The sequence below is a fragment of the Trichomycterus rosablanca genome, chromosome 19, assembly GCF_030014385.1.
Source record: "Trichomycterus rosablanca isolate fTriRos1 chromosome 19, fTriRos1.hap1, whole genome shotgun sequence".
Classification (NCBI taxonomy): domain Eukaryota; kingdom Metazoa; phylum Chordata; class Actinopteri; order Siluriformes; family Trichomycteridae; genus Trichomycterus; species Trichomycterus rosablanca.
The window spans coordinates 14,723,140-14,748,849 of NC_086006.1; the positions used below are offsets into that span (position 1 = coordinate 14,723,140).

Genomic DNA, 25,710 nt, shown 5'->3' on the forward strand with positions numbered 1-25,710 from the left:
TCGGACGGGACCTTATAACTGATGCAATTACAACCTCTGCTGGCTGATTGATGGCACCTGCGCAGAGACGAGGAATAATGCGTTGATCAGGGTGTGGCTCTCCGTACACAAAGCTGATTCGCATATGAACTCGCCTTGTGCAGGTAAGAAGATGCAGTCATATACTGCACACGTGTGGGAGGGGGCGTGTGTTAGTCACAGCTCTCCTCAATCAGGGTGGAGCTCAACATCAGTAGAGAGGAAGTATAATGCAATCCGGTAAATGGTAATTGGATATGGCTAGATTGGGAGAAAAATTGGGAAAAATGCAAAGAAAAATAAATATCTACTTCAAAAAGCTAATACAATATTCAGTGACACCTTATTTAATGTGATGGCTGAGCCTCTGCGAGCACGTCATAGAAATTCGTGGTTCAATATGTGTTACAGCTAGTCGTAAATCGTCCAACACTGTCAATAAACATGTTGCTTCTCAAGTAGAGGCAAAAGGCAAAAGTACATCAATTGCTAGGTTCGTCAGTTCAGGATACTCTGCTTTGACTGACAGCCAAAACTCTTGATGTAGATGGCTCATCGGCAACAATGGTATCGGAATGGTTGGCCTTGTTAGTGGAGTCCTCAGCTGAAACAACACAGTCATTGTTTTTGTCACTTTCTTCAACCAATTTATCTTTACAGTTAGCCCTATTTTTACATTTTGCTAGCCACAGGTCATTTTTCAGACTGAGCTGGATAACATTAGACATGCATGGTCAGCGAGATTAATCAAATATGCCTCCTGTGGGTGAAAAATGAATTGCCTTAGTTTTAGAAGTAAAAAACTCTCGTGGTGTTATGTTTCCCTGGACAGGTACCCACAGGTTGAAAACCCTAGCGGTAAAAGACTGAAGCGGTCATGCACTGACCAACAGATCATGCCTATTTGGATCTTATCTGTACATGGAGGGGAAAGTGGGAGTGGAAGGATTAAGGACTTGGGAATGTTAGTGATGTAGAATCCTGTCTGAGGGAGGAAGGAACATTTCCAGCATTGGTAAATAATCATTTCCTGTAGTGGTAGCATTTGTATGGGCCATCCTAAAAGAAGACAGCTTCCAGTAACTGTTATCACTGTAATTCATGTCATTAAGCAAGATACAGTATGTATGTGTGGGACGGGGGAGTTTTAAAACCGAAAGAGTTAGAGCGGTATGAAGCAGCAGATGTGTTGGCAGATGGCTGTTGTGCCTGGCTGAGCTGACGTTTCACTCAACACCTGGGCAACCAGGTCACAAGCTCAGCATACACACCGGGCGCTGTGATTGATTGTGTTAGCAAATCACTAATAAACAATATACGCAATGAAAGATTGTGTAACAAAAGCAATCTGATGGTTACATGAGACGGCTAAATAAAAGTCCTAAACAGGCTCATGAATGACCTATAATAAGTTCATTTAATTATTTGATTGTTTTACAACCGCTTTATTTTAGGGGTCATGGTAGGTCATTGAGCAAAAGGCAAGAAACACCCTGGACAGGTCGCCAGTCCATCACAGGGCAAATACACTTACATAATCATACCTTGAGGGACTTTAGTATCTCCAGTTAACCTGATTGCATGTCTTTGGACTGTGGGAGAAAACACGAGCTCTCGTAGAAAACCCACACAGACACGGGGAGAACATGCAAACTCCAAACAGAAAGGACCCGGACTGCTCCACCTGGGAATCGGAACCCAGGACCTTCTTGCTGTGAGGTGACAGTGCTACCCACCAAGCCAGCATGCCGCCTGCATTATAAATTATTCTAGTTATTTAGAAAATAATATAATGTATGTATTCTGCAAGAAGGTCGTATCACAGACTGTTGCTACAAGGGTGGAAGCATATAGATTATTTTATCCACCGCCGTAGTTTCCAAAAAGTTGGGACAGTAGAAACACTTAAAATCAAAGAAAACACAGTGATTTGCAAATACTTTTTATTGTATTTATATTGTCTTCAATTTATTGTTATATATATATATATATACTATATATATATATATACTATATATATATATATAGTACACCCCTCACATTTCTGCAGATATTTAAGTATATCTTTTCATGGGACAACACTGACAAAATGACACTTTGGCACAATGAAAAGTAGTCTGTGTGCAGCTTATATAACAGTGTAAATTTATTCTTTCCTCAAAATAACTCAATATACAGCCATTAATGTCTAAACCACCGGCAACAAAAGTGAGTACACCCCTAAGAGACTACACCCCTAAATGTCCAAATTGAGCACTGCTTGTCATTTTCCCTCCAAAATGTCATGTGATTTGTTAGTGTTACTAGGTCTCAGGTGTGCATAGGGAGCAGGTGTGTTCAATTTAGTAGTACAGCTCTCACACTCTCTCATACTGGTCACTGAAAGTTCCAACATGGCACCTCATGGCAAAGAACTCTCTGAGGATCTTAAAAGACGAACTGTTGCGCTACATGAAGATGGCCAACACCCTGAAACTGAGCTGCAGCACAGTGGCCAAGATCATCCAGCGTTTTAAAAGAGCAGGGTCCACTCAGAACAGACAGTTGGTCGTCCAAAGAAGCTGAGTGCACGTGCTCAGCGTCACATCCAACTGCTGTCTTTGAAAGATAGGCGCAGGAGTGCTGTCAGCATTGCTGCAGAGATTGAAAAGGTGGGGGGTCAGCCTGTCAGTGCTCAGACCATACGCCGCACACTACATCAAATTGGTCTGCATGGCTGTCACCCCAGAAGGAAGCCTCTTCTGAAGTCTACTTACAGACTACTTTTCATTGTGTCAAAGTGTCATTTTGTCAGTGTTGTCCCATGAAAAGATATACTTAAATATCTGCAGAAATGTGAGGGGTGTACTCACTTTTGTGATACACTGTATATATATATAACAATCAGTCATAATCAAGTCAAGTCAAATTTATTTGTATAGCGCTTTTTACAATGAACATTGTCTCAAAGCAACTTCACAGAATCCAGGACCAACAGACCAAAAACCCCTGTTGAGCAAGCCGAGGGCAAGAGTGGCAAAGAAATACTCCCTTGAATTTACAGGAAGAAACCTTGAGAGGAACCAGACTCAGCAGGGACCCATCCTCCTTGGGTGTCCTGGAGGATAATTTGAATAAATAGGATTTACACAAATCATACATACGCAGAATTAAATTAATCTAAAAGTTATAACTAGCAAAAAATAATTGGAGTTCTTTATTATTTTTCTGTGATAAAGTCCGTAGTGAGTTCTTGACATTTTTGGTGCACACAAGCCAGGTTACCGTCACATCTAGTAAAAGCAGCATTGTTGGCACAGCAGTCTTGATGTGCAGTCTTTAAGTCATAATTAATCAGTCATAATTAAGGCCTTACCTAATTCAAATGAACCCTTTCCTGTGAAATATGCAATTTGCTGTGAAATTCAAAATTTAAAGCGATTTAACATTTTTTATTCACGTAGCATTCAAGTGCCTCACGTGTACTGGTTAATTTGCCCTATGAGGTGGTCCCACTAATCTTGTGGCAAAGTTAGCAATCAGTTAGTCAAAATGTCCAAGATGTCGAAGTCTAAAGAATTTAGTAGGGCTCTATGTATAACATTACACTATTGTGTAGGTCCACCAAAACAGCTCTTACCCTTTGAAGCATGGACTCAGAAGGTGAATAAAACATTAGAAGGTGATCTGTATTATCTGGCATCAAGATGTTAGGAGCAGATTTTTTATTGGCACAATGGGGCCTCCATGGATAAGGCAAATTTTTTTATTACATCCCACAGATGCTCAATCAGATTAAGATCAGGGGGATTTGAAGGGCCAAGTTTGAACTCTTTGTCATGTTCCACAAACCATTCTCGAGCAGTTTCCACATTGTGGCAAAGCACATTATCCTGCTGAAAGAGGCATGTAGGTGGTGCGTGTAAAATTAACATCCACCTGAATGGCAGGACATTTGACCAGGGTATTACACAGCCTCTGCTGACTTTTTCCCCCGCATCCGGCTGTCCACATCTTCATCAAACCAGGCCACCTTCATTCACTGCTTTATGTTTCAGTTCTGATGCCCACATGTCTATAGTAGGCACTTTTGGCATTGGACAGGGGTCAGCATGGGCACTCACAACACACACTGCATTACAGCTTGATCAGACACGCTTCATGATTTTTCAGTTATTTTTGCCACAGTAGATCTTCTGACCAGATTGGCTAGCCTTTGCTTCCTATGCAAACGAGCCTTGGGCACACATGATTCTGTCTACGGTTCATTTGATGTCCCTCCTTGGTATGTACATGCAGGAAATGCAGGAAACCACCCCCTACTATTTATAGATGTTCCGGCCCAGTCATCTAGCTGTCACAGTTTGACCCTTGTTGGACTTGTTGGCTCAGATCCTTACACTTGCCCCTTTTTTCTGCTTCCAACACATACATTTCAAGAACTGTTCAAGACTGTTTACTTGCTCCCTAATATATACCACCGCTTGACGGGTTCCATTGTAATAAGAGAGGTAATGTTTATTAACTTTACTTTTCAGTGATTTTTATGTTTTGGCTGATCAGTGTATGTGCTTATACTACATTTGATAACTGAAACACATTCCAAAACAGAAACACTTTGTTTCATCACATTAATCGATTGGAAACTGAGTAAACCAATTGTTGTTGTTAAAAAAGTGGATTTTTTCCTTTTCCTGCTTCACTTAAGCCTTTCAACTGCTTATCACTGTCATGCATTCTGCTTCCAAATGTGCCACATGTTTTTAATTTGGTGTCTGGACTGCAGGCAGGCCAGTCTAGCACATGTACTTTCTTTTAAGGAAACCACACTGCTGTAGCACATGCAGAATGTGGCTTGGCATTGTCTTGCTTAAACATTTAGACTCATCCCTGAACAAGACATTTGTTAACGATGGGTGTGGCTACCCACCAAAACTCAATACTCTGAAGGCTTAACTTATAGATAGATAGATAGATAGATAGATAGATAGATAGATAGATAGATAGATAGATAGATAGATAGATAGATAGATAGATAGATAGATAGATAGATAGATGTATTAGTTATATTAGATGATAGTTATATTAATAACAGTAATAATAATAAAAGAAAAGATGTGTAAATAAAAACTATAAAACTATAACTATATATGAACGGTGCTAAATAACTATAACTATACATACAGTATATAGGTTATAGTAGAGAAAGTTCTGTTGTCTCTAGTATTTTGGTATGTTGTTTTATTTCATTCATTGGTATGTTGTTTTATTTCATTCATTCAACTCAAATCCTTCAGATCTCAGTCTTCCCCTGTTGTATCTGGTGTGCCCCAGGGTTCTGTGCTGGGGCCCCTCCTATTCATCATTTACCTTCTGCCCCTTGGCAATATATTTCGCACTTTTAACATCGATTTCCACTGCTATGCGGATGATACCCAGCTCTACCTATCTAGTAAACCAAGTACTTTGTTCCCGCCCTTATCCCTTTTAATCTGTTTATCTGAAATAAAAACATGGTTCACCTCTAACTTCCTAAAACTCAATAGTGATAAAACTGAAATATTGCTTTGCGGTTCAAAATCCACACTATCTAAAGTTGACAGTTTCTCCATCCCGATCGACAGCTCCTTAGTCTCCCCCTCACCTCAGGTTAAGAGTCTGGGTGTCATCCTAGATAGCTCTTTATCTTTTCACTCTCACATCAGTAGTATAACCCGGTCTGCATATTTTCATCTCCGTAACATTAATCGTCTACGCCCCTCCCTCACCCCCCATACTACCTCTATTCTTGTTCATAGTCTTGTTACCTCCTGTATTGACTACTGTAATTCTCTCCTCTTTGGCCTTCCTCATAAATCCCTCCATAAGCTTCAGCTGGTTCAGAATGCAGCTGCTCGTATTATTTCTAAAACTCTTTCATTTCATCACATTACACCTGTCCTTCAACAACTCCACTGGCTTCCTGTTAAATATAGAATCAATTTCAAAATTCTTCTCTATACATTCAAGGCCATCCATAATCTTGCCCCCCCATATCTGTCAAATCTTCTCAATATCGCATCTTCCTCCCGCTCGCTCAGATCCTCCTCTTCCACTCATCTCTCTTTGCCTTCTGCTCGTCTGAGTACCATGGGGAGCAGAGCTTTCAGCCTCCCTCCCACCCGACATCCGTAATATAGATTCTCTTCCTCTTTTTAAATCTAGACTCAAAACTCACCTGTTAAAAATAGCCTATTCTCTGTCATTTCCACTTTATTGTCTCTTGTATGTTTTGTGTCCTTTTGTATGTTTGGTGTCCTTTTGTATGTTTTGTTTTATTTATATCGTGTAAAGTGTCCTTGAGTGTTATGAAAGGCGCTTAAAAATAAAATGTATTATTATTATTATTATTTGTGTCCACCAATACCACAAACCCCTCAAACAATACAGTCTGGCCAAAGGTGAAAAAAAAATTACTGATTGATCATGTGTTAAATAATTTTCCATAACAGCATGGCTATGGCAAGTAAATTACTGGTACAACATATATTTTAAATCTAAAAATGAATGTTTATACATTAATAATATAATATGACCAAAAGTGTGTGGTCACCTGACCATATTAAGATACAATGACCTTGATGGGATCTCTTCAGCTATACCAACAGCCATTTTTCTGAGAAGACTTCTCACAAGACCTTGAAGTATATCTATAGGAATTTGTGCCTGTTTAGTCAAATGATCATCTGCACGGCTGGGCACTGATGTTCAAGAAAGCCTTAATTTATGTTCTATTTCCCTTCATGCAGGCCACTGGAGTTTTTTTAAATAAATCTTTTCTTCATGTCTTTATAGACCTTCCGTTCCTAGACATTCTGTCCCATTAGGGGTTTTAGGTCATGGAATCTCTAATATTGTTTTGAGACAATGTCCATTGTAAAAAGTGCTGTTGAATAGTAGACTTGACTTAACTATAGGGCACGTTTAAATAAGTTGTGACTTTTTGGTGTAATTTGTGTTAGTGTGTTATGTAATTCCTGGCAAGACACTATGATCAAAGAGAAATGAAACACTTTCATGCATGTTATCAACTTTGTAAATCTAATTTGCTTCAAACCACCTCTTTTAATCATTCTTTTTTTGTTTTTTTTCACACCGGCATGCTTTGTTTTTTGCTAAATTAAAATTCAATAAATTTTTCTTTTTAAACAACACTTATATTACTCCATGTCTGTAAAAGCATTAACAAGAAAATGAAACATTATGCTATGAATAGCCATGAGATTTTTCTTCTGTTTATATATTTTGATAGAACAGGTTTGTTTACTTTTTGTTTATTTTTATCTTAACTCTGTGCTCTTTAAATGCTTGTTTTCCCTGGTGGGTTTGTGGTTTCTGTTTATTCGGGCTCCATGAGATGTGAGGGGGTTGAGAATGATTGACTAGGATAATTAAAGAGCTTATTTGTAGGAACAAAGATGAACTTGGGGTATGTGCTCTCCTCCGGAGTTCACTAAACAACGTCAGAGCTAAGGAAGTGCGTTAACTGCCTCTGTTGGTCTGTGTGAATTTGAGTCTGGCAGATAGATGATCGTTCTTGGGAATCTTCTGGAAAGGACTAAAATGTTGTGCTTCTTAATCATCTGAAGTGGCAGCCTTGACTTTAAGATCATCCCTCAGGGTTACATACGTTATCATGCTGCATGTTTTGTGAGGGCATAACCCCTCTCTGAACACACAGGGTTTCTTCTGATAGCAGCACTGGCTAAGCTTTTGTCATTAACGCTTTATAGTCTGCAAAACAAGAAAGAATTGTACTGATCAAAAACCCCCTGTGGTGGATGGGCTTTATGTAGCTCTGCATGGGTTGAACATTTAACAGGATCTTGAGTCGCAAATGCAGCTAGCATAACACTCATAAATTAAATAATAGAATAAATGGAAGCTACAATACACAGCACATCCTACTCTAAGTGTTGAATGTAAACCTAGAACATCCAGCAATGGTGCAAGGCTTCATATTCTGTCTCAAATACGAAAATTCTCATCCGTGTTTTGACACACCCCCTTCCCGGTCCACAGAATTGGTTGGGAATTTTCCAAACTCATTACTCGAATAGTGTTTTTAGCTGCTGTTTTTTTTTCTTTTTCTCAGATTTCCCCCCCAATTTTCTCCCCTAATCCAATTACCCTGATTGCATTACGCATCACCTCTACCAAAATAACCCTTCAACGCTGACTGAGGAGCTTCGCAATTGACACAACTGACTGCATCTTTTCACCTGCATGAGGCGAGTTCATGTGCGGATCAGCTTTGTGCACGGAGAGCCACACCCTGATCAACGCATTACTCCTCAACTCTGCGCAGACGCTATCAATCAACCAGCAGAGATTGTAATTGCACCAGTTATGAGGTAGCCTGGTCTGGTTCATCCCACCCTGTGAACAACAGCCAATCGTCGTTTATATAGCTGCCCAGCTCAGCCAGATGGCAGAGCTGAGATTCGATAAGATGTATTCGAAATCCCAGCTCTGATGTGCTAGCATATTTTACCACTGCACCACCTGAGCGGCAACATCTAGGATTGCCATAGGATTGCTATGACCGCCTCATAGTGCAAATTAACCAGTAAACGTGAGACATTTGAACGCTACGCAAATAAAACATGTTAAATCTCTAAACACAAACTTTAAACCTTAAATTCATGGCCGTGAATTAGATAGGGCTTTAATTATATGACACCTAACAATATGACAGACTAGAGACAAAAAGATGAAAATTACACCAGAATTAAAGAACTTATAAGCATTAGGTGTTCATTTGAGTAAATTTTATCTGAATAGAAGGTCTTGTACTGTTTATTAAACTACAGGGTGAGTTAATAATACCGTGACCAGAGATGGTCAGCTTCAGCTGTTTTTTTGTTTTTTTTTGTACCCGGCCATTCAGTTACTGAAATAGTCTTTACCAAGAGTCTTCTATTTACATCATGGTCTCTGTATGTTTTATAGTTATTTGTGCAGGATAGGCATGTACAGTATAAACAAGTGCATAGAATGTCTTGTAAAGCACCGCTGTAGGCCAACATCCCCCCACACACATATTTCTTAGCCACAAGTTGCCATTGACCAATCAGTGCAGTGGATCAGATGACATTTGTGACTTCTGTTCTTGGTTCAAGGTTATGGCAGTGGAAAAGAATATCTATAAACTGAAGACGGTTAAACGTATAAACTATACTGCTAACTATACGGCTAATATACATACATATACTGGACTAGTAATGTGAAGGTTGACGGTTCAAGCCCCACCACAGCGAAGTTGCCACTGTTGGCCACCGAGCAAGGCTGTCAACCCTCAATTGCTCAGATTGTATTCAATGATAACCATCAGTCGCTTTGGATAAAAGTGTCTGCTAAAAAAGGGTGTGTTCGAAAAGCTAGGGAGCTCTCTACATAGACAGCATTTTACATCATCCTACGCACGCTCCCAAGAAGTATGCTGGACCAATGTGTGCTAGCAGAGTTGAAGATGCTATCCGTTCACATCTCCGTCGGCTAATTACGGCTTTTTTTTTTTTTTTTTGCTGTTTGGCTTAATCCCGCCCCTATCTGAACAACGGGCCAATCATTGTTCATGTGGCCGCTCAGCCTCAGCTGGCAGGCAGAGCCAGGATTCGATACGATGTATTCGAGATCTCAGCTCTGGTGAGCAGCGTGTGTTTTTACCGCTGCGCCACCTGAGCGGCTACTCCAGTCATGTTTGAGGAGGGTGATTTTGCCTGCCTCACACTCCCTTCGACGCGTGCGCAGTCCGTAACCCTTCTTATTTGCCCACACCTTCTGTGAATTTGTGCATGAGGCTAGAAATCCTGCACGGAGAGCCACATCCTGATCTCCGAGCTCCTCCACTTCCTGTACAGGCGCCTCGGGCTACTAACCAGGGTACTTGCACAGCGTCGAAGATCCCACCCACTTTTCGTACCGGTCTTTTTCCACCCGGCAGACTTAATGGCCAATTTTATCTGCTGCTAGGGGCAGTTGATCGGTAGCAGTGCCAAGTTTTGAATTCATACTCAAATGTGTTGGGTTGAAAGAAATTTTAGCCTCGAAACAAAAACAATGGATGACTGCAAAATAGAATGTTAAAATATACATACAGTGTATCACAAAAGTGAGTACACCCCTCACATTTCTGCAAATATTTCATTATATCTTTTCATGGGACAACACTATAGACATGAAACTTGGATATAACTTAGAGTAGTCAGTGTACAACTTGTATAGCAGTGTAGATTTACTGTCTTCTGAAAATAACTCAACACACAGCCATTAATGTCTAAATAGCTGGCAACATAAGTGAGTACACCCCACAGTGAACATGTCCAAATTGTGCCCAAATGTGTCGTTGTCCCTCCCTGGTGTCATGTGTCAAGGTCCCAGGTGTGAATGGGGAGCAGGGCTGTTAAATTTGGTGTTTTGGGTACAATTCTCTCATACTGGCCACTGGATATTCAACATGGCACCTCATGGCAAAGAACTCTCTGAGGATGTGAGAAATAGAATTGTTGCTCTCCACAAAGATGGCCTGGGCTATAAGAAGATTGCTAACACCCTGTAACTGAGCTACAGCATGGTGGCCAAGGTCATACAGCGGTTTTCCAGGACAGGTTCCACTCGGAACAGGCTTCGCCAGGGTCGACCAAAGAAGTTGAGTCCACGTGTTCGGCGTCATATCCAGAGGTTGGCTTTAAAAAATAGACACATGAGTGCTGCCAGCATTGCTGCAGAGGTTGAAGACGTGGGAGGTCAGCCTGTCAGTGCTCAGACCATACGCCGCACACTGCATCAACTCGGTCTGCATGGTCGTCATCCCAGAAGGAAGCTGACGCACTAGAAAGCCAGCAAACAGTTTGCTGAAAACAAGCAGTCCAAGAACATGGATTACTGGAATGCCCTGTGGTCTGACGAGACCAAGATAAACTTGTTTGGCTCAGATGGTGTCCAGCATGTGTGGCGGCGCCCTGGTGAGAAGTACCAAGACAACTGTATCTTGCCTACAGTCAAGCATGGTGGTGGTAGCATCATGGTCTTGGGCTGCATGAGTGTTGCTGGCACTGGGGAGCTGCAGTTCATTGAGGGAAACATGAATTCCAACATGTACTGTGACATTCTGAAACAGAGCATGATCCCCTGCCTTCGAAAACTGGGCCTCATGGCAGTTTTCCAACAGGATAACGACCCCAAACACAACCTCCAAGATGACAACTGCCTTGCTGAGGAAGCTGAAGGTAAAGGTGATGGACTAAACCCAATTGAGCACCTGTGGCGCATCCTCAAGTGGAAGGTGGAGGAGTTCAAGGTGTCTAACATCCACCAGCTCCGTGATGTCATCATGGAGGAGTGGAAGAGGATTCCAGTAGCAACCTGTGCAGCTCTGGTGAATTCCATGCCCAGGAGGGTTAAGGCAGTGCTGGATAATAATGGTGGTCACACAAAATATTGACACTTTGGGCACAATTTGGACATGTTCACTGTGGGGTGTACTCACTTATGTTGCCAGCCATTTAGACATTAATGGCTGTGTGTTGAGTTATTTTCAGAAGACAGTAAATCTACACTGCTATACAAGTTGTACACTGACTACTCTAAGTTATATCCAAGTTTCATGTCTATAGTGTTGACCCATGAAAAGATATAATGAAATATTTGCAGAAATGTGAGGGGTGTACTCACTTTTGTGACACACTGTAGCACCATCAATGGTGGACCAATTTGTTGTACTATTTATTATGACTAGGCAGACGATATACCAAGACATTCATCTCCTCACAGCAGCAGAGTTGAAGATGCTATCCGTTCACGTCTCTGTCAGCTAATTACTACAGGTCCATGGGATTGGAGACTTTTTTTTTGGTCAAAAATGCCTTTTCCATCATTGAAAAGCACTGGCCATTCAGAAAGCAAAAACTATACTACAGGCATGCTAAAATAGTTGTGGAAACCCCCCACCATGCCAAGCATTGCGGCTGTCTCCCAAAAGCTTTAAATTCCGTCCTGACAAATCTCGTTAATGACACTGTTTACACCAGAGGCCATGTCTGCCCTCCTGCTCCTCCTACACATTTTTACACAGCTCCATCCTGACGCCTTCTTTCCGTCACTTTTTTTCTCCATTTGCATCATTTCCTAACTTTATCTTCCAGTATTTCTTGAGTCAGTATGTCTTTATCTCCATCATTTTTCTAGTGTCTGTATTGTCCGCCTCTCAAAGTCTGGATGTCAAACTACAGTTGGTCCCCCGTTTTATCTTTGCCACTAGTTTCCTTCAGCACAGATCCGGATCACATGCTCTTTTTTTTTTGCTTTAGGTTATGTAAAGGTCAATTCCAACCCGGTCAAAAACATGAACTTTAAAAAGCATTTAAAAGTCTTTGTCTGTATTACAGTGTTTAGTTTATTTTAGGGGCTATCAGAGACGGGCCCCTTACTTTACATTATGCAGAACTTCCATTCTCCATCGAAAGACAGGGACACGAACATATCCATTCACTCTCTGCTATCCCTGCACTGCTTTACTGCTTTGATCTTATCATGTCATTGGGCAGCATCAGGCATCTGGATGGTTTCATGCCTTTTTAAGCCTTCTTTTTTTTTTTTTTTTCTTTTTTTTTTTTTTTATAAATTCCCCCCCCCCCCCAATTTTGTCCAATTACCCTGATTGTGTCCTCTATACTGATTCGACCCTTTTGCCGCTGACTGAGGACGCCACTCAACTGACTTGCGCCTCCTCCGGCACGCAATCAGTACAGCCTGCATTTTTCACCTACACGAGCCGAGTTCATACACCGAGAGACACTGCACACGGAGGGTCACACCCCCCCTCAATGTTATTCCTCAGCCCTGTGCAGGCGCCGTCAGTCAACCAGCAGGGGCCGCAGTCGCACCAGTTATGAGGACCTATGCTCCGACTCTACCCCTAACCCTGAACAACAGCCAAACGTTGTTCATACTGCCGCCCAACCCAGTCGGAAAGGCAGAGCTGAGTTTCGATAAGATGTATCTAGAAACCCAACTCTGGTGCGCTAGCGTACTTTACCGCTGCGCCACCTGAGTGGCTGGTCCCCCGTTTTATCTTTGCCACTAGTTTCCTTCAGCACAGATCCGGATCACATGCTCTTTTTTTTTTTTGCTTTAGGTTATGTAAAGGTCAATTCCAACCCGGTCAAAAACATGAACTTTAAAAAGCAGTCTGTCTGTATTACAGTGTGCCAGTGTTTAGTTTAGATTACTTTAGGGTCTGTCAGAGACGGGCCCCTTACTTTACCTTATGCAGAACTTCCATTCTCCATCGAAAGAAAGGGACACGAACATATCCATTCACTCTCTGCTATCCCTGCACTGCTTTACTGCTTTGATCTTATCATGTCATTGGGCAGCATCAGGCATCTGGATGGTTTCATGCCTTTTTAAGCCTTCTTAGTGTTATATTGGGGGAAACCGTAGCCTAGTGGTTAAGGTACTGGACTAGTAATCAGAAGGTCACTGGTTCAAGCCCCACCACTGCCAGGTTGCTGCTGTTGGGCCCCGAGCAAGGCCCTTAACCCTCAATTGCTGTAACTGTAATGTCGCTTTGGATAAAGGCGTCTGCTAAATGCCGAAAATGTAAAATGTAAATGTAAATATTATATTAGGACCATAAAGATATGTTTAAAAATCGATACTATATTTATTCATATTATCTAACCAGGTATGTACTTAATAAAGAGGCCTGTGGGTTTAAACAGTATTTAGAAATCCCAGCAACACTAATACACTTAATACATTTACACTAGAACAACACATACTATTATGTCATTACCTTGTCATTGCACCCCAACATCATAACAACAGATACTACAGTCAATAATTGTATTATCAATATTGTATTATCAATAAATATACATTAGCAATATTAATTTGTAGTCTCTTCATGTTATTGATACAACTTTTTCACATAATATGCAATTTCCTGTGAAATTCTAAATTTAAGGTTTAGCGATTTAATGTTTTTTAAGCGCTTGCCTTTTAAGTGCCTCACATTTTTACTATGAGGTGGTCCTAGCAATCCTACAACAATTCAGTTAGCAATCGGTTAGTCAAAATGTCCAAGATGTCGAAGTGTAAAGCAGCTAAAAACACTACTCAAGTAATTCAGGTAAAACTCCCAACCAATTCTGTGGACACAGAGGGGGGGGGACAAAACAGGGATGAGAATTTTTGTTTTTCGGACAGAGCCTTGCACTGTAGCTGGAGGTTTTAGGTTTATATTCAACTGTTAAAGTAGACTGTGCTGTGTATTGTAGCTTTCATTTATTCTATCATTTAATTTATGAGAAATGCGGCGCTTTTCTTTAAAAATCTGTGAAATCTGTGATTTTTTGAAAACCAAGGTCCGTGAAATTAAGCACATTTCCCCGTGAATGTAGTAGGGCCCTGCTTATAAGGTATTACAGTCATGTTTATGTAAATGAATAAAATATACCACAGGAGAGAACGAATATTTATCTTAATGTCATTGTCCAGCTGGAAAGTTTAACTAGAGTCAGAGTCAGAGAGGTTTTATTGTCATTTCAGCTACATACAAGTACATATTGAAACGAAACAGCGTTCCTCTAGGATCACGGTGTAACACGGTACAAAAAGTGCAAGACAATACAAAAACAGTGCAAATACAACAATAATACAAAAAATCCTATAATAAATAACTACAAAAGATATTCCTTATTATCCCTAATCTAAACAAGTAATTAGAAGACAGGACTAAAGACAAGTGTTAGTACATGATGGTGAATAGATGGTACAATGGTACATGTTGTACATTAGCAGCGTAAAATTGGCAATGCAGATAAGGTGCCTAAAAAGTAAATATGGTGCAAAATACAAGTAAGGTGCAGAAATTATTGTGCATTTCCAGGAGGTGTGCAAAAATGCAAGTAACAGTCAAAAATGCAAGTAACATAGTCAAAAATGCAAGTAACAGTCAATACAGATCAGTGTGTGGCAGCAGAAAATTTCCGGAGGAAATTGTTACAGTCCTGAGTTTAGAAGTCTGATTGCTTGAGGGATAAAACTGTTACACAGTCTGGTTGTGTTAGTCCGGATGCTGCGGTATCGTCTCCCAGACGGGAGCAGAGTAAAAAGTCCATGTGATGGATGGGTTGGATCGTCCACAATGCTGAGAGCTTTGCGGATGCAGCGGGTGTTAAAAATGTCCGTGAGAGATGGAAGAGCGACCCCGATGATCTTTTCAGCTGTCCTCACTACTCGCTGGAGAGTCTTGCGGTCCGACGCAGTACAATTTCCGAACCAGACAGTGATGCAGCCGCTCAGGATGCTCTCGATTGTTCCTCTGTAGAACGTGGTGAGAATGGGGGGTGGCAGATGAGCTTTCCTCAGTCTTCTCAAAAAGTAGAGATGCTGCTGGGCTTTCTTGGTGATGGAACTGGTGTTAAGGGTCCAGGTGAGATTCTCCTCCAGATGAACACCGAGAAATTTGGTGCTCTTGACGATCTCAACAGATGAGCCGTCGATGTGCAGTGGGGAGTGGTCCCTTAGTGTCTTTCTAAAGTCAATGACCATCTCTTTGGTTTTATCCACATTCAGAGACAGGTTGTTGACTTGGCACCAGTCCGTTAGATGTTGTACCTCCTCTCTGTACGCTGACTCATCGTTGTTGCTGATGAGTCCCACCACAGTTGTGTCGTCTGCAAACTTAACGATGGAATTCGAGCTGTGCATTGCTGTACAGTCGTGCGTAAGCAGAGTAAACAGCAGTGGACTGAGCACACAGCCTTGGGGAGCGCCGGTGCTCAGTGTGGTGGTGCTGGAGGTGTTCTTACCGATCCGGACGGACTGAGGTCTCTCAGTCAAGAAGTCCAGGATCCAGTTGCAGAGAGAGGTGTTCAGGCCCAGCGTGCTCAGCTTTCCAATTAGATGCTGAGGAATGATGGTGTTGAATGCTGAGCTAAAGTCTATGAACAGCATCCTGACGTAAGTGTTCTTTCTGTCCAGGTGTGTAGAAGCCAGGTGAAGTGTGGTGGATATGGCGTCGTCCGTTGAGCGGTTAGGACGGTACGCAAACTGCAGTGGGTCCATGGTGGGAGGCAGTAGTGTCTTAATATGCCTCATGACTAGTTTCTCGAAGCACTTCGTGATGATAGGCGTGAGTGCTACGGGACGATAGTCGTTGAAGCATGACACAGATGACTTCTTTGGCACGGGTACGATGGTGGTCGTCTTGAGGCACGTTGGAACGATGGCGCTGCTCAGGGAGATGTTGAAGATGTCAGTGAATACATCTGCCAGCTGGTCTGCACATCCCTTGAGCACTCGGCCAGGAATGTTGTCTGGTCCAGAAGCCTTCCGTGGGTTGACTCTGTGCAGAGTTCTCCTCACGTCCGCTGTGGTGAGACGAAGCACCTGGTCGTCACAAGGTGGGATCATCTTCCTCGCCAACATGTTGTTCTGCGCCTCGAACCGAGCGTAGAAGTCATTCAGCGCATCTGGAAGGGAGGCATCACTGTCACAGACGGGTGGAGTCGTCCTGTAGTTGGTGATGGCCTGGATGCCCTGCCACAAGCGCCGTGTGTCACCGCTGTTCTGGAAGTGGCTGTGGATGTTCTGGCCATGTGCGCGCTTTGCTTCTCGGATCGCCCGGGACAGTCTGGCTCTCGCTGTTCTCAGAGCCGGCTGGTCACCTGCTTTAAAAGCGGAGTCTCGGGCCCTCAGCAGTGCACGCACCTCTGGAGTCATCCACGGCTTCTGGTTGGGTCTGGAAGTGATGGTTCTAGTGGTAGTGACGTCCTCAATGCACTTGCTGATGTAGCAGGTCACTGAAGTCGTGTACTCCTCTAGATCAGTGTAATCGCCGTATGTTGCAACTATCATCAAGGGTTAATTTTACCACATAACATTTCCTCCCAAAATGCTGTTTCAGTGAGTTCATGATGCCAGTCACATAATCAACCCACCTCAATGCATGACCACATGGAAATTATTCTTTTGGCCATATGCCTCACTTTTGTGGCACCATACAATCCGCATATTCACATGCCAAACAGTTCCAGTTTCAGTTTTCTTCTGGTGTATTGTCAACCTTAATTTAATCTAATTGTAATTGTAAGTCTTTATGTTATACTAAATCCTAATTATTATAATATAATATTATAGAAGTCTGGGATGCTGGACCATTGCTAATTGCCAGTTAAACCCAGACAGTAAGGGATAAAGAGTGGAGTAACACAGAAATACTGGAGTTTAGGGAGAAAACAAGGTTTTACAGGAAATGAGTGCGTAAGTGTTGGCCCCGGAGATGGAATCTAGTGTGTTTGTTCTGGCGTTATGCTCCCTTGCTGCAGGCCCCCCAACCCTAAGAGAACGAGAGAAAGAAGCGGGAATATGATTGCAAGAAAGCATTACATGTGTAAAGGGGATGACAAGAATTAGTACATTTGAGAGATATTTGAGAGGAGATGAAGTAGTGGGGAGAGAAAATCTAAAGAAAGGAAAGAAGAGAGAAAAGGGAACGCTTTGGGTAAAGAAAGGAATACAAAAAGAAATAAAAAGGGGGACAGTAGGAGAAAGGGAAATAGGAAAAGTACAACCAGAAAAGGATTGAAAGTCAGAGAACAGTAGGGCAGGATTGCATGAGACGAAAAAGGTTTGGTAAGGGGGTAAAGGATAAAGAAATAAGTTGGATGTTGAACTGTAGCGAGTAAAATTAATGCAGTAATATGTGTTGTAATTTGTTATATGTACATTTGATTTTTCATTTCCTTTTTCATTAACTGCTTTATCCTGATTAGTAGAGTTGTGACGGGTCAAGCTCTACTGAAAATGCTGGACACAAGGCTGGAATACCATAACAGGGCACCAATCCATCGCAGGGCTACAACCATAACCCCCTTCCCCATCAGTCATAGTCAATCATATTTGTGTAGATGGCAGATAGCACCGTTTAGATTTGAACCTAGATCTCAGTGGTGGTGGGCTAGCATAATAGACCACTGCATCACCCAAGCACCATTATGTGTACATGTACCTTTTTAACAGGACCTTTCACCTGGTGAATAGAGCTCACCACGAAACTGACCAGGTTAAAGTGGTGATAAAACAATTAATGTATTATCAGGTCACCTGACCATTAGATTGTTGGACATCTTATCCCAAAACATTTGAATGAGCATTTTTTATCCTAAAGGTGTCCAGTAGGAGCTCTGTGCAGTCCACTGGAGTTCCTCCACACCACACTTACCAAACCATGTCCTCGTGGACCTTGCTTTGTGCAGCAAGATTAAAAGCATTGCATTCATTTTATTTCATTGATTTTATATACCTGGTGGTAATGAGTATGGCTGAAACACATAATCTAATAATTAGATGTAAAAAATAATAAAAAAATAAAAAATAATAGTGGCAGAATATGGGCAGAATATTTTTGGGGCACTGCAAATAGTAGATTTACAAATATACAAAAAGTGTACTATATACTCATGAACAGGACAGTTGTAGCCTAGTGGGAAGAGCTTTGGGCTATCAATAGGAAGATTGTTGGTTCAAATCCAGGGTCTGCTATGCAGCCACTGTTGGGTCCTTGAGCATGGTTAACCCTGTCTGCTCCAGGTGCGCCGTACAATAGTCGACCCTGCGCTCTGACCCCAGCTTCCAAAAAGGATATGACTGTATTTTTCTGTTTTACATGTTTGAGAGTATCTAAGCAAAATATTTTCTGAATAAACAAATTTTTTGCTGTCCTCAACAGTGTCTGAGCCGAAGGCTAGGGAAATTCAATATTAAAATCAGAGCCCACCTAGCAACACATAAACACTCAGACTGTACACACTCACTGTCTCTATGCACATTCTCTTCATGAGTCTCATCAGATTAAATTATTTTGCTTTTCTAAAGTGCTGACACTCATATTATACTTTTTACTCACACGACTCTAATTGCAGTTTCTGGAAAGATCCTTACTAATATGCAACAAACAAACCATGCATCATGCAAAGTTGCTTTGATGTGTCATACAACCAAAATACACAATCTGATAACCACTGTCATGTATACAGAGCATATTTATACGCACAGTGTCCCAAACCAAGGCCACTGCAGTAAGATCTTCTGGCCTCAGCCCTTTCCTGTGGCCAAACAACATGGCATGATGGGATTGGGAAGCGGATGTGCTTGGGGGGCGGTGGGTCATTACGTAAGCATGACTGTCTATGAACACACAAACAGCACAGCACTTTTTTGTGAGTTTTTTTTTTTTTTTTTAAAGTAAGGACAGTCAAAGTTTCCAGAACTTTACATAAATGCTGACAGCTATTATGGACTAGTTTTGTTCCTGAGTTTTTTGTGTGTCATTAATTTAGTGGTGTAGTGGTCCATTATTTCTTTTAACTTTGTGGCATGGTCTTTTCATTCTTGTTAGTGATTGTAATTGACCACAGCTGGTAACTTTGGCCAGAGAAATAAGGCTAGATTGACTGCACTTGTTAAAAAGTACTTGGAACAGTGGTCTGTTGTCATGGTTTGGAAGGAAACACAAACTGTCATTTCATGCTGGGAGGAACTTTTATGATTGACTGTCTGTATAATTTTTTTTTAATTGTAAAATGCAGTGGTAACCTTACCTTACAAAAATGTGAGACAAGGCTTGGTTTTCCTCTTCATTAGAAGTCATTTTAGCTTTGCAACTCTCACATAAATACTCTGTCCAACTTCAAAAGCTCAACTTTTTTGGGCAGATGAGGGCTGTAGTTCTTTGGATGTTTGTTTGGATTCTTTTGTGACTTTTTTGGATGAGCTGTTGAAACACTCCGGGTGGGCCAGCTACCGTTGCCAAGATTTAAAAAACCCACTGCTAATTTAAGTGTACAGAATAAGAATTTGTGCAAGTTTATTTGAGATAAAAGTATTGTCTGAAAGGATGTCCATAATGCCTAGTTGCCTGATTTTCACTAGATGTGCCAACTCAGAGGAAAATCAGGTTGTAACTGGCAGTGAGTGTGGTGTCAAACTACAGCCAATACAATTGCAAGATACAGAGTGAAGGCAAACCCGGGGGAGGAGCTGTAAATGTGTCAGTCAGGGGTGTAATATAGTTTCAGAATACATGCACACACACAAGCTTTACAGTATTTGTGCCAAACCATAATACCAACATTGCATTGCAAAAAATATTTATTTACCTCCAACTCTCTCTGCAGAACAGAACCGACAGACCCTGCTGATTACATAGCTAAATCCACTCCTTTACCCAGAATAATTTTTTTTCCTCTTTGTTTTTGCTCTGCATGTCAGCACACAAACAACTCTGATCGCTCGCTTCTTGTTGACGTGCATTTTTGGAAGAGAAAACACTTCATACACATGGTATCATTAAACCCCTCGTCACTTCTCGCGTGTGTTCTTGTGACAAAACGTAGTTTGGGAGACCAGATAGACTCTCCTGCGATTCCTCATGGTAATAGATCGTGTATTGTGTCATCCCCTATCGCCAATTAGTTGTGTAGTGTGAAAACTACAATGACGAAAAAACTCCCGATTACAAGAGATCAAGTTGTGTAGTGTGAACTGTACAGCGATCTGAACACCTTGAAATTCATGTAGTGTAAATGACTAGTGAGTACTCACTTACTTTATGTTATGTTACTCAACACTATGCAGTGTGAAAACTGCTTCATTCACACACACACACACTACACTATTTTCATGGTCAAAAGGGCTGTTTAGCATTCAAGTTTAGGATTAAATTTTTTGGCGTTAGCAGACACTTTTATCCAAAGTGACTGAAAGTATACAATCTAAGCAATTGAGGGTTAAGGGCCCAACAGTGGCAACCTGGCAGAGGTGGGACTTGAACTGGCAACCATCTGATGACTAGTCCAGTACCTTAACCACTAGGCTACAGCTGCCCTATATGGTATGATTATTCCTTACTAAATTATATATATGTACTGTATTTTATCAAAATACAAAAATATCTTTTCTTTTTTTGTAGCAAACCTGATCTAAGAGTATCACATCTGAAAATACTAAGAAGTAGAGCAAAATCACAGTACCATAAGTATATGGACAACATAAGGAACATATCTAACACAACCCTAATTTGCACCAGTCCTTTCAATTCTTTTCTCTCTTTTTCTGTCAGCAGCATGTGTGTGATGATTTTTCCTAGCTTATCTTTCATTCTAAGGAAGCATTTCCTCTGCCTCATCCCAGTGTACCACTCCCTTCCTTTTATTCTCCATACTGAGGAAAAAGAGAAACCAACAAAGCATTAAGAGGAAATGGTGCCAGGGCTGCATGTGTGTGTGTATGTGTATTTTGTTAGACAGTATCAGTGATGATGATGTGGTCATATCTTTTAAACTTTGATATTTGTTACAGATCAGCACAGTTTGTATACCAGCCTCATCCTCTGATTTGGTGAGTCTGATTTTATGTAATATGTTTTTTATTTCGCTTTATAAAGTTAGAACAAATATTAGCCACTTTTTATGTAGTATACTTTCATTTGCAAATAAAATTTACACACAATGTCTTCAACTTTTTTGTGCTTATAAACACTAAGTATGTATTTATTAGCATAAACCCAGCTTTGTTGAATTACATTAGCCGTTGCTACCATTACAGCTCTTGAGACGTTTTAAATAAGTAATAGTACGCTTTTTTTGCTGCACTGTGGTTTAGATTTTTACCCTTTTTTTTCTTTTCCAAACAGTCTTTACTTCTCCAAGGTAACAAGGATCCCTCTGAAATCCTTCAAAGATGTTTAGTAGGATTCAGATATTGCTGAGAAGATTATTACATTTACATTTGTGGCATTTAGCAGACGCCTTTATCCAAAGCGACTTACAAATATTACTGAATACAGTTTGAGCAATTGAGGGTTAAGGGCTTTGCTTAGAGGCCCATAGTGGCAAGTTGTTGATGGTGGGGCTTGAACCAGCAACCTTCTGATTACTAGTCCAATACCGTAATCACTAAACTACCACTGCCAGTTGTATCAAGTTTCAAGATTATTAGATTATGGCGCCCTGGTGGCGCAGCGGGATATTCCACTAGCACACAAGCGCCGAGATTCTGAACTGCCACCGGTCGGCTAAAACAAGAAAACAAGAAAAGGGAAATAAAAATAGTTAATAAAACAAGCAGCTGTTTGAACAGCAGTTGTAGCTGACCATCCTAATTGCTAAGTGTATGACTAAAGGCTTGAAAAACATGCCCAAGATGGTGAGAAGAAAACACAGTAGAGAAACTTGAAACAAGTAATGGAAAGCAACAGAAAGACTCAGGCGATTAATTCCAGCGGTCAGATGATCCCTCCAGATGATTTTCCTTTATCTAAACAGTTCAGTGTTGCTCATTTGGAATAGAGAACAGTTATATTAGCAATAAAAGTCAAATAACTCAGGCTTTTGGATGATTCTCACTCCTCCTACTGTATTATAGTGTTCAGTATAACTGCAGAGTACACAATGTACATTGTTTACATTGTCTGTTGGTTTTGTTTCTCATGCCTTATCTTGTCTCTCATCTACAGCAGCGGAGAGGAACGAACTCTTCTCGACACATTCAACATCTGGTAAGAGTATTTATTCCATTCATCAGATACAGTACACAAGTCTACCTTTATTCACCAGTTGTAAACACAAGTAGTGAATAAACAGCATGCTGTTTGTAGTTTCTATAGGAACGCTAACAGTTTCCTGTTAACTAGTTCTAAGAAATAGAAAATTCAGACCACAAAAAGTATTTAGACATTGCCAGTCATGTCTATATGTAGATGCGCGAGCAGCTGATAGCACTACTGGGGGTTTTGAACCCTGGATCCCAGCAGTAGTGGGCTAGCGTGATATATCGCTGCACCACCTGAGTGCCCACCCATTGGTCATAAACAACTAGAGCAGAAAAGTAAGTCCCTTCCCCCCAAAAAATGGTTAAGTATCACGACCTCCTCTATCCTAACCCACTGATTTGACAGCATACTGTCATGGCTAACCTCCCTCAACCATTAACCATGCCACAAAACGGAAAGCACATATGCATCACAAGCTATGATGCAGTAATTATAAGGCTTCACTTTTAACAACAAGTGCAATGCAAACAATAAAAACATAATAAAATACACACGTCAAAGCAAAGCAGCCAGTCTGTGAGGAATAAAGGGGAAAGGGAAGGAGAGTAAGAAAATGACTTTGGCTGAAGGAACTGTACTGGTTTTTAAACCTGATCTGGATGTCTTGTTTCAAGGTTCCTCTTTTGTTTTGACAGGTTTTAAACTCTCATCTGGAAGAACATCACAGTGAAACACACATAGTGGGTGTGCCATTTTATTTCTGACCTGGCACATGAATCCCCACATGTTCTTTCTGATAGTGCCAAAGCTTATAGGAAGGTTTTTTCTTCTGCTTATCGGTTTTATGCAGGGTCATACCTGAGGATGCTTATGTAGAAACAGACCCACGTGTAGATGGCTCCTCTGAACTTTATTGTTTTTTTCTCTGGAGCCACTGTTTTATCTTTGTACCTTAGCTAGGTAACAACTAAAGCATTCACTTTTTTTTTATTCAATAAAGAGAAAAAGATCTGAGTTTACGTAGACAGAGCATTCGGTCCATTTCTTTATTTTGGCGAAACAGTAAGAAAACACTCTTAATAAAATGTAATACATTCAAACAAAAGATAATCTCGCAACCCCTTACATTTTTGGCGACCCATTGAGGGGTTGCGGCAGATTACAAACTGGCACAATAGCCTCACAGGAAAAAGTTAAAAGACGCTAAAATCCTAATAAACAAATAAATAAACATCAAATCAGTTTTCTATTTGCAATACTTGAAGGGTGATCGGTTTATTTTGTATCCTGTGATATACGTTGGTTATCATTTAAAATAGCCAAAGTTGGCAGTATTATTTAAAGGGGGAATAGAACTGTGTATGTGTAATCTACAGGAGGTCTCCTCCTTTGAATTTAGGGTGCTCAAGGCTCTTGGACGTAGCCCAACTATCTTCATGCTCATTTACCGTCCTCCTAAGAGTTCAATCCCTGCTCTTCTGTTAGAATTTGGGGAGATTTTGGCCTCCGTCAGTCCTCTTTCTTCCTCACTTGTTGTGCTTGGTGATTACAATATTCACCTTGATTCTGGATCCTCTTCTGCCTCTGAATTCCTATCTCTTTTGAGTTGTTTTGATCTTACACAACATGTGGATTTTCCGACTCACAAGAAAGGACACATTCTGGACATAATCTGTTCGACGAGTGGGATTATCAATAATTTGACCGGCCATTGTACAGGCGTATCTGACCATTTACTAATTTATGCTTCACTGTCTCTACCTGCTATCAAATGCCGCCCTAAAACTGTACTCTCTTATCGTAATGTAAAAGCTGTTGATCCTCTCGCTCTGTCTGCCCTTTTAAATACGTCCAATTTTGCTCTAATTAACTCTGTGCACTCTGTTGATGAGGCTGTTCTATTTTATAATCAGACCCTTGCTGCTTGTCTTGACACCTTGACACCTTGTTAAAACCAGATCTGTGCCCTCTACCCACAGGGCTCCCTAGTTTACTCCTACACTCCGTGCTTTGAGCGTCTATATAAGAAATCTGGGTTGCAAGTTCACCTTTTGGTTTATACTGATCACCTGTCTAAATACAAGGTTGCTCTAAATAGTGCTCGCTCCGCTTATTATGCAGATGTACTTCTAAAAGCTGAACAGAACCCCAAACTTCTTTTCTCAATTGTGAATAAGCTCCTGCACCCTCCGTCTGATTTACTGGCTGCTTCAACTGATTTATGTATTGCATTCCTGAGTTTTTTCGATGACAAGGTGTCAACCATTTATCAGGACTTGCTGAATTCCCCTGCTGACCATCCTGAGTTTCTCTCATCTTTTCCCCCAGCGTTTTCATTCTCTACCTTTTCTCTAATTGACTCAGCTAATATTGTTAAAATAATAACAATTCCAAGTCTTCATCTTCACAACTTGACCCTGCTCCCACCTATCTTCTTCAGCGTTGTGTTTCTGTTTTGTCTGAACTAGAGATGCATGAGTACCGATACTGGTATCGGGTATTTGCCCGATACCGCGCTCATTAACTTGTACTCGTACTCGCAAACGAGGCTCCGATACTAAACATCCGATACCGTGTGCCTAGTGCACGTTGCTGCGTTAAGCCTAGTTCACACTACACGATTTTTGCCCTGATTTTCGCTCGGCGACTGGTCGCGCTAGATTTGCCGGCTCGGGAGCAACTCGGCATTCGCTCGGCGATCAAAACTCGGCTCTCGATCGCTAAGTGTGAACTACCCAAAAACTCGATCCGACCGGCTAGCCGAGTTTTCTAGCATGTCAGATATCTGATCCAATAGGTATTGGTATTGGTATCGGTATCGACAAGTACGAAAATACATGTTCTTGTACTTGTACTCGGTTGGGAAAAAATTGTATTAATGCATCCCTAGTCTGAACCTCACACCTAGTCAATCTCTCACTCTCCTCTGGCTGTGTTCCGGCTACTTTAAAAACTGCTGCCGTAAGCCCAATCATTAAAAAACCGGACCTTGATAGATCAGTCCTGAGCAACTTCAGGCCGATTTCCAATCTTCCCTTTATTTCCAAAGTTCTACAAAAAGTTGTTGCCTCCCAGCTTCTTGACTTTCTAAACTCAAATGAACTCTTTGA

The 25,710-nt window shown here is 41.2% G+C and overlaps 1 protein-coding gene across 6 annotated transcripts in view; it reads left to right on the forward strand.

The window, feature by feature from the left end:
* tns2a (tensin 2a) overlaps window positions 1-25,710 on the forward strand; it is a 121,475-nt gene that overhangs the window by 61,118 nt on the left and 34,647 nt on the right. For 4 of the 6 annotated variants that reach the window (XM_063016141.1, XM_063016139.1, XM_063016143.1 and 1 more), the window contains exons 4-5: window positions 21,409-21,447; window positions 22,565-22,606. In XM_063016141.1, coding sequence (XP_062872211.1) covers window positions 21,409-21,447; window positions 22,565-22,606 — 81 coding nt within the window. Of the gene's footprint in view, window positions 1-21,294; window positions 21,335-21,408; window positions 21,448-22,564; window positions 22,607-25,710 lie in introns of those variants that run through there. The other 2 variants (XM_063016145.1, XM_063016142.1) reach the window with 2 other exon arrangements.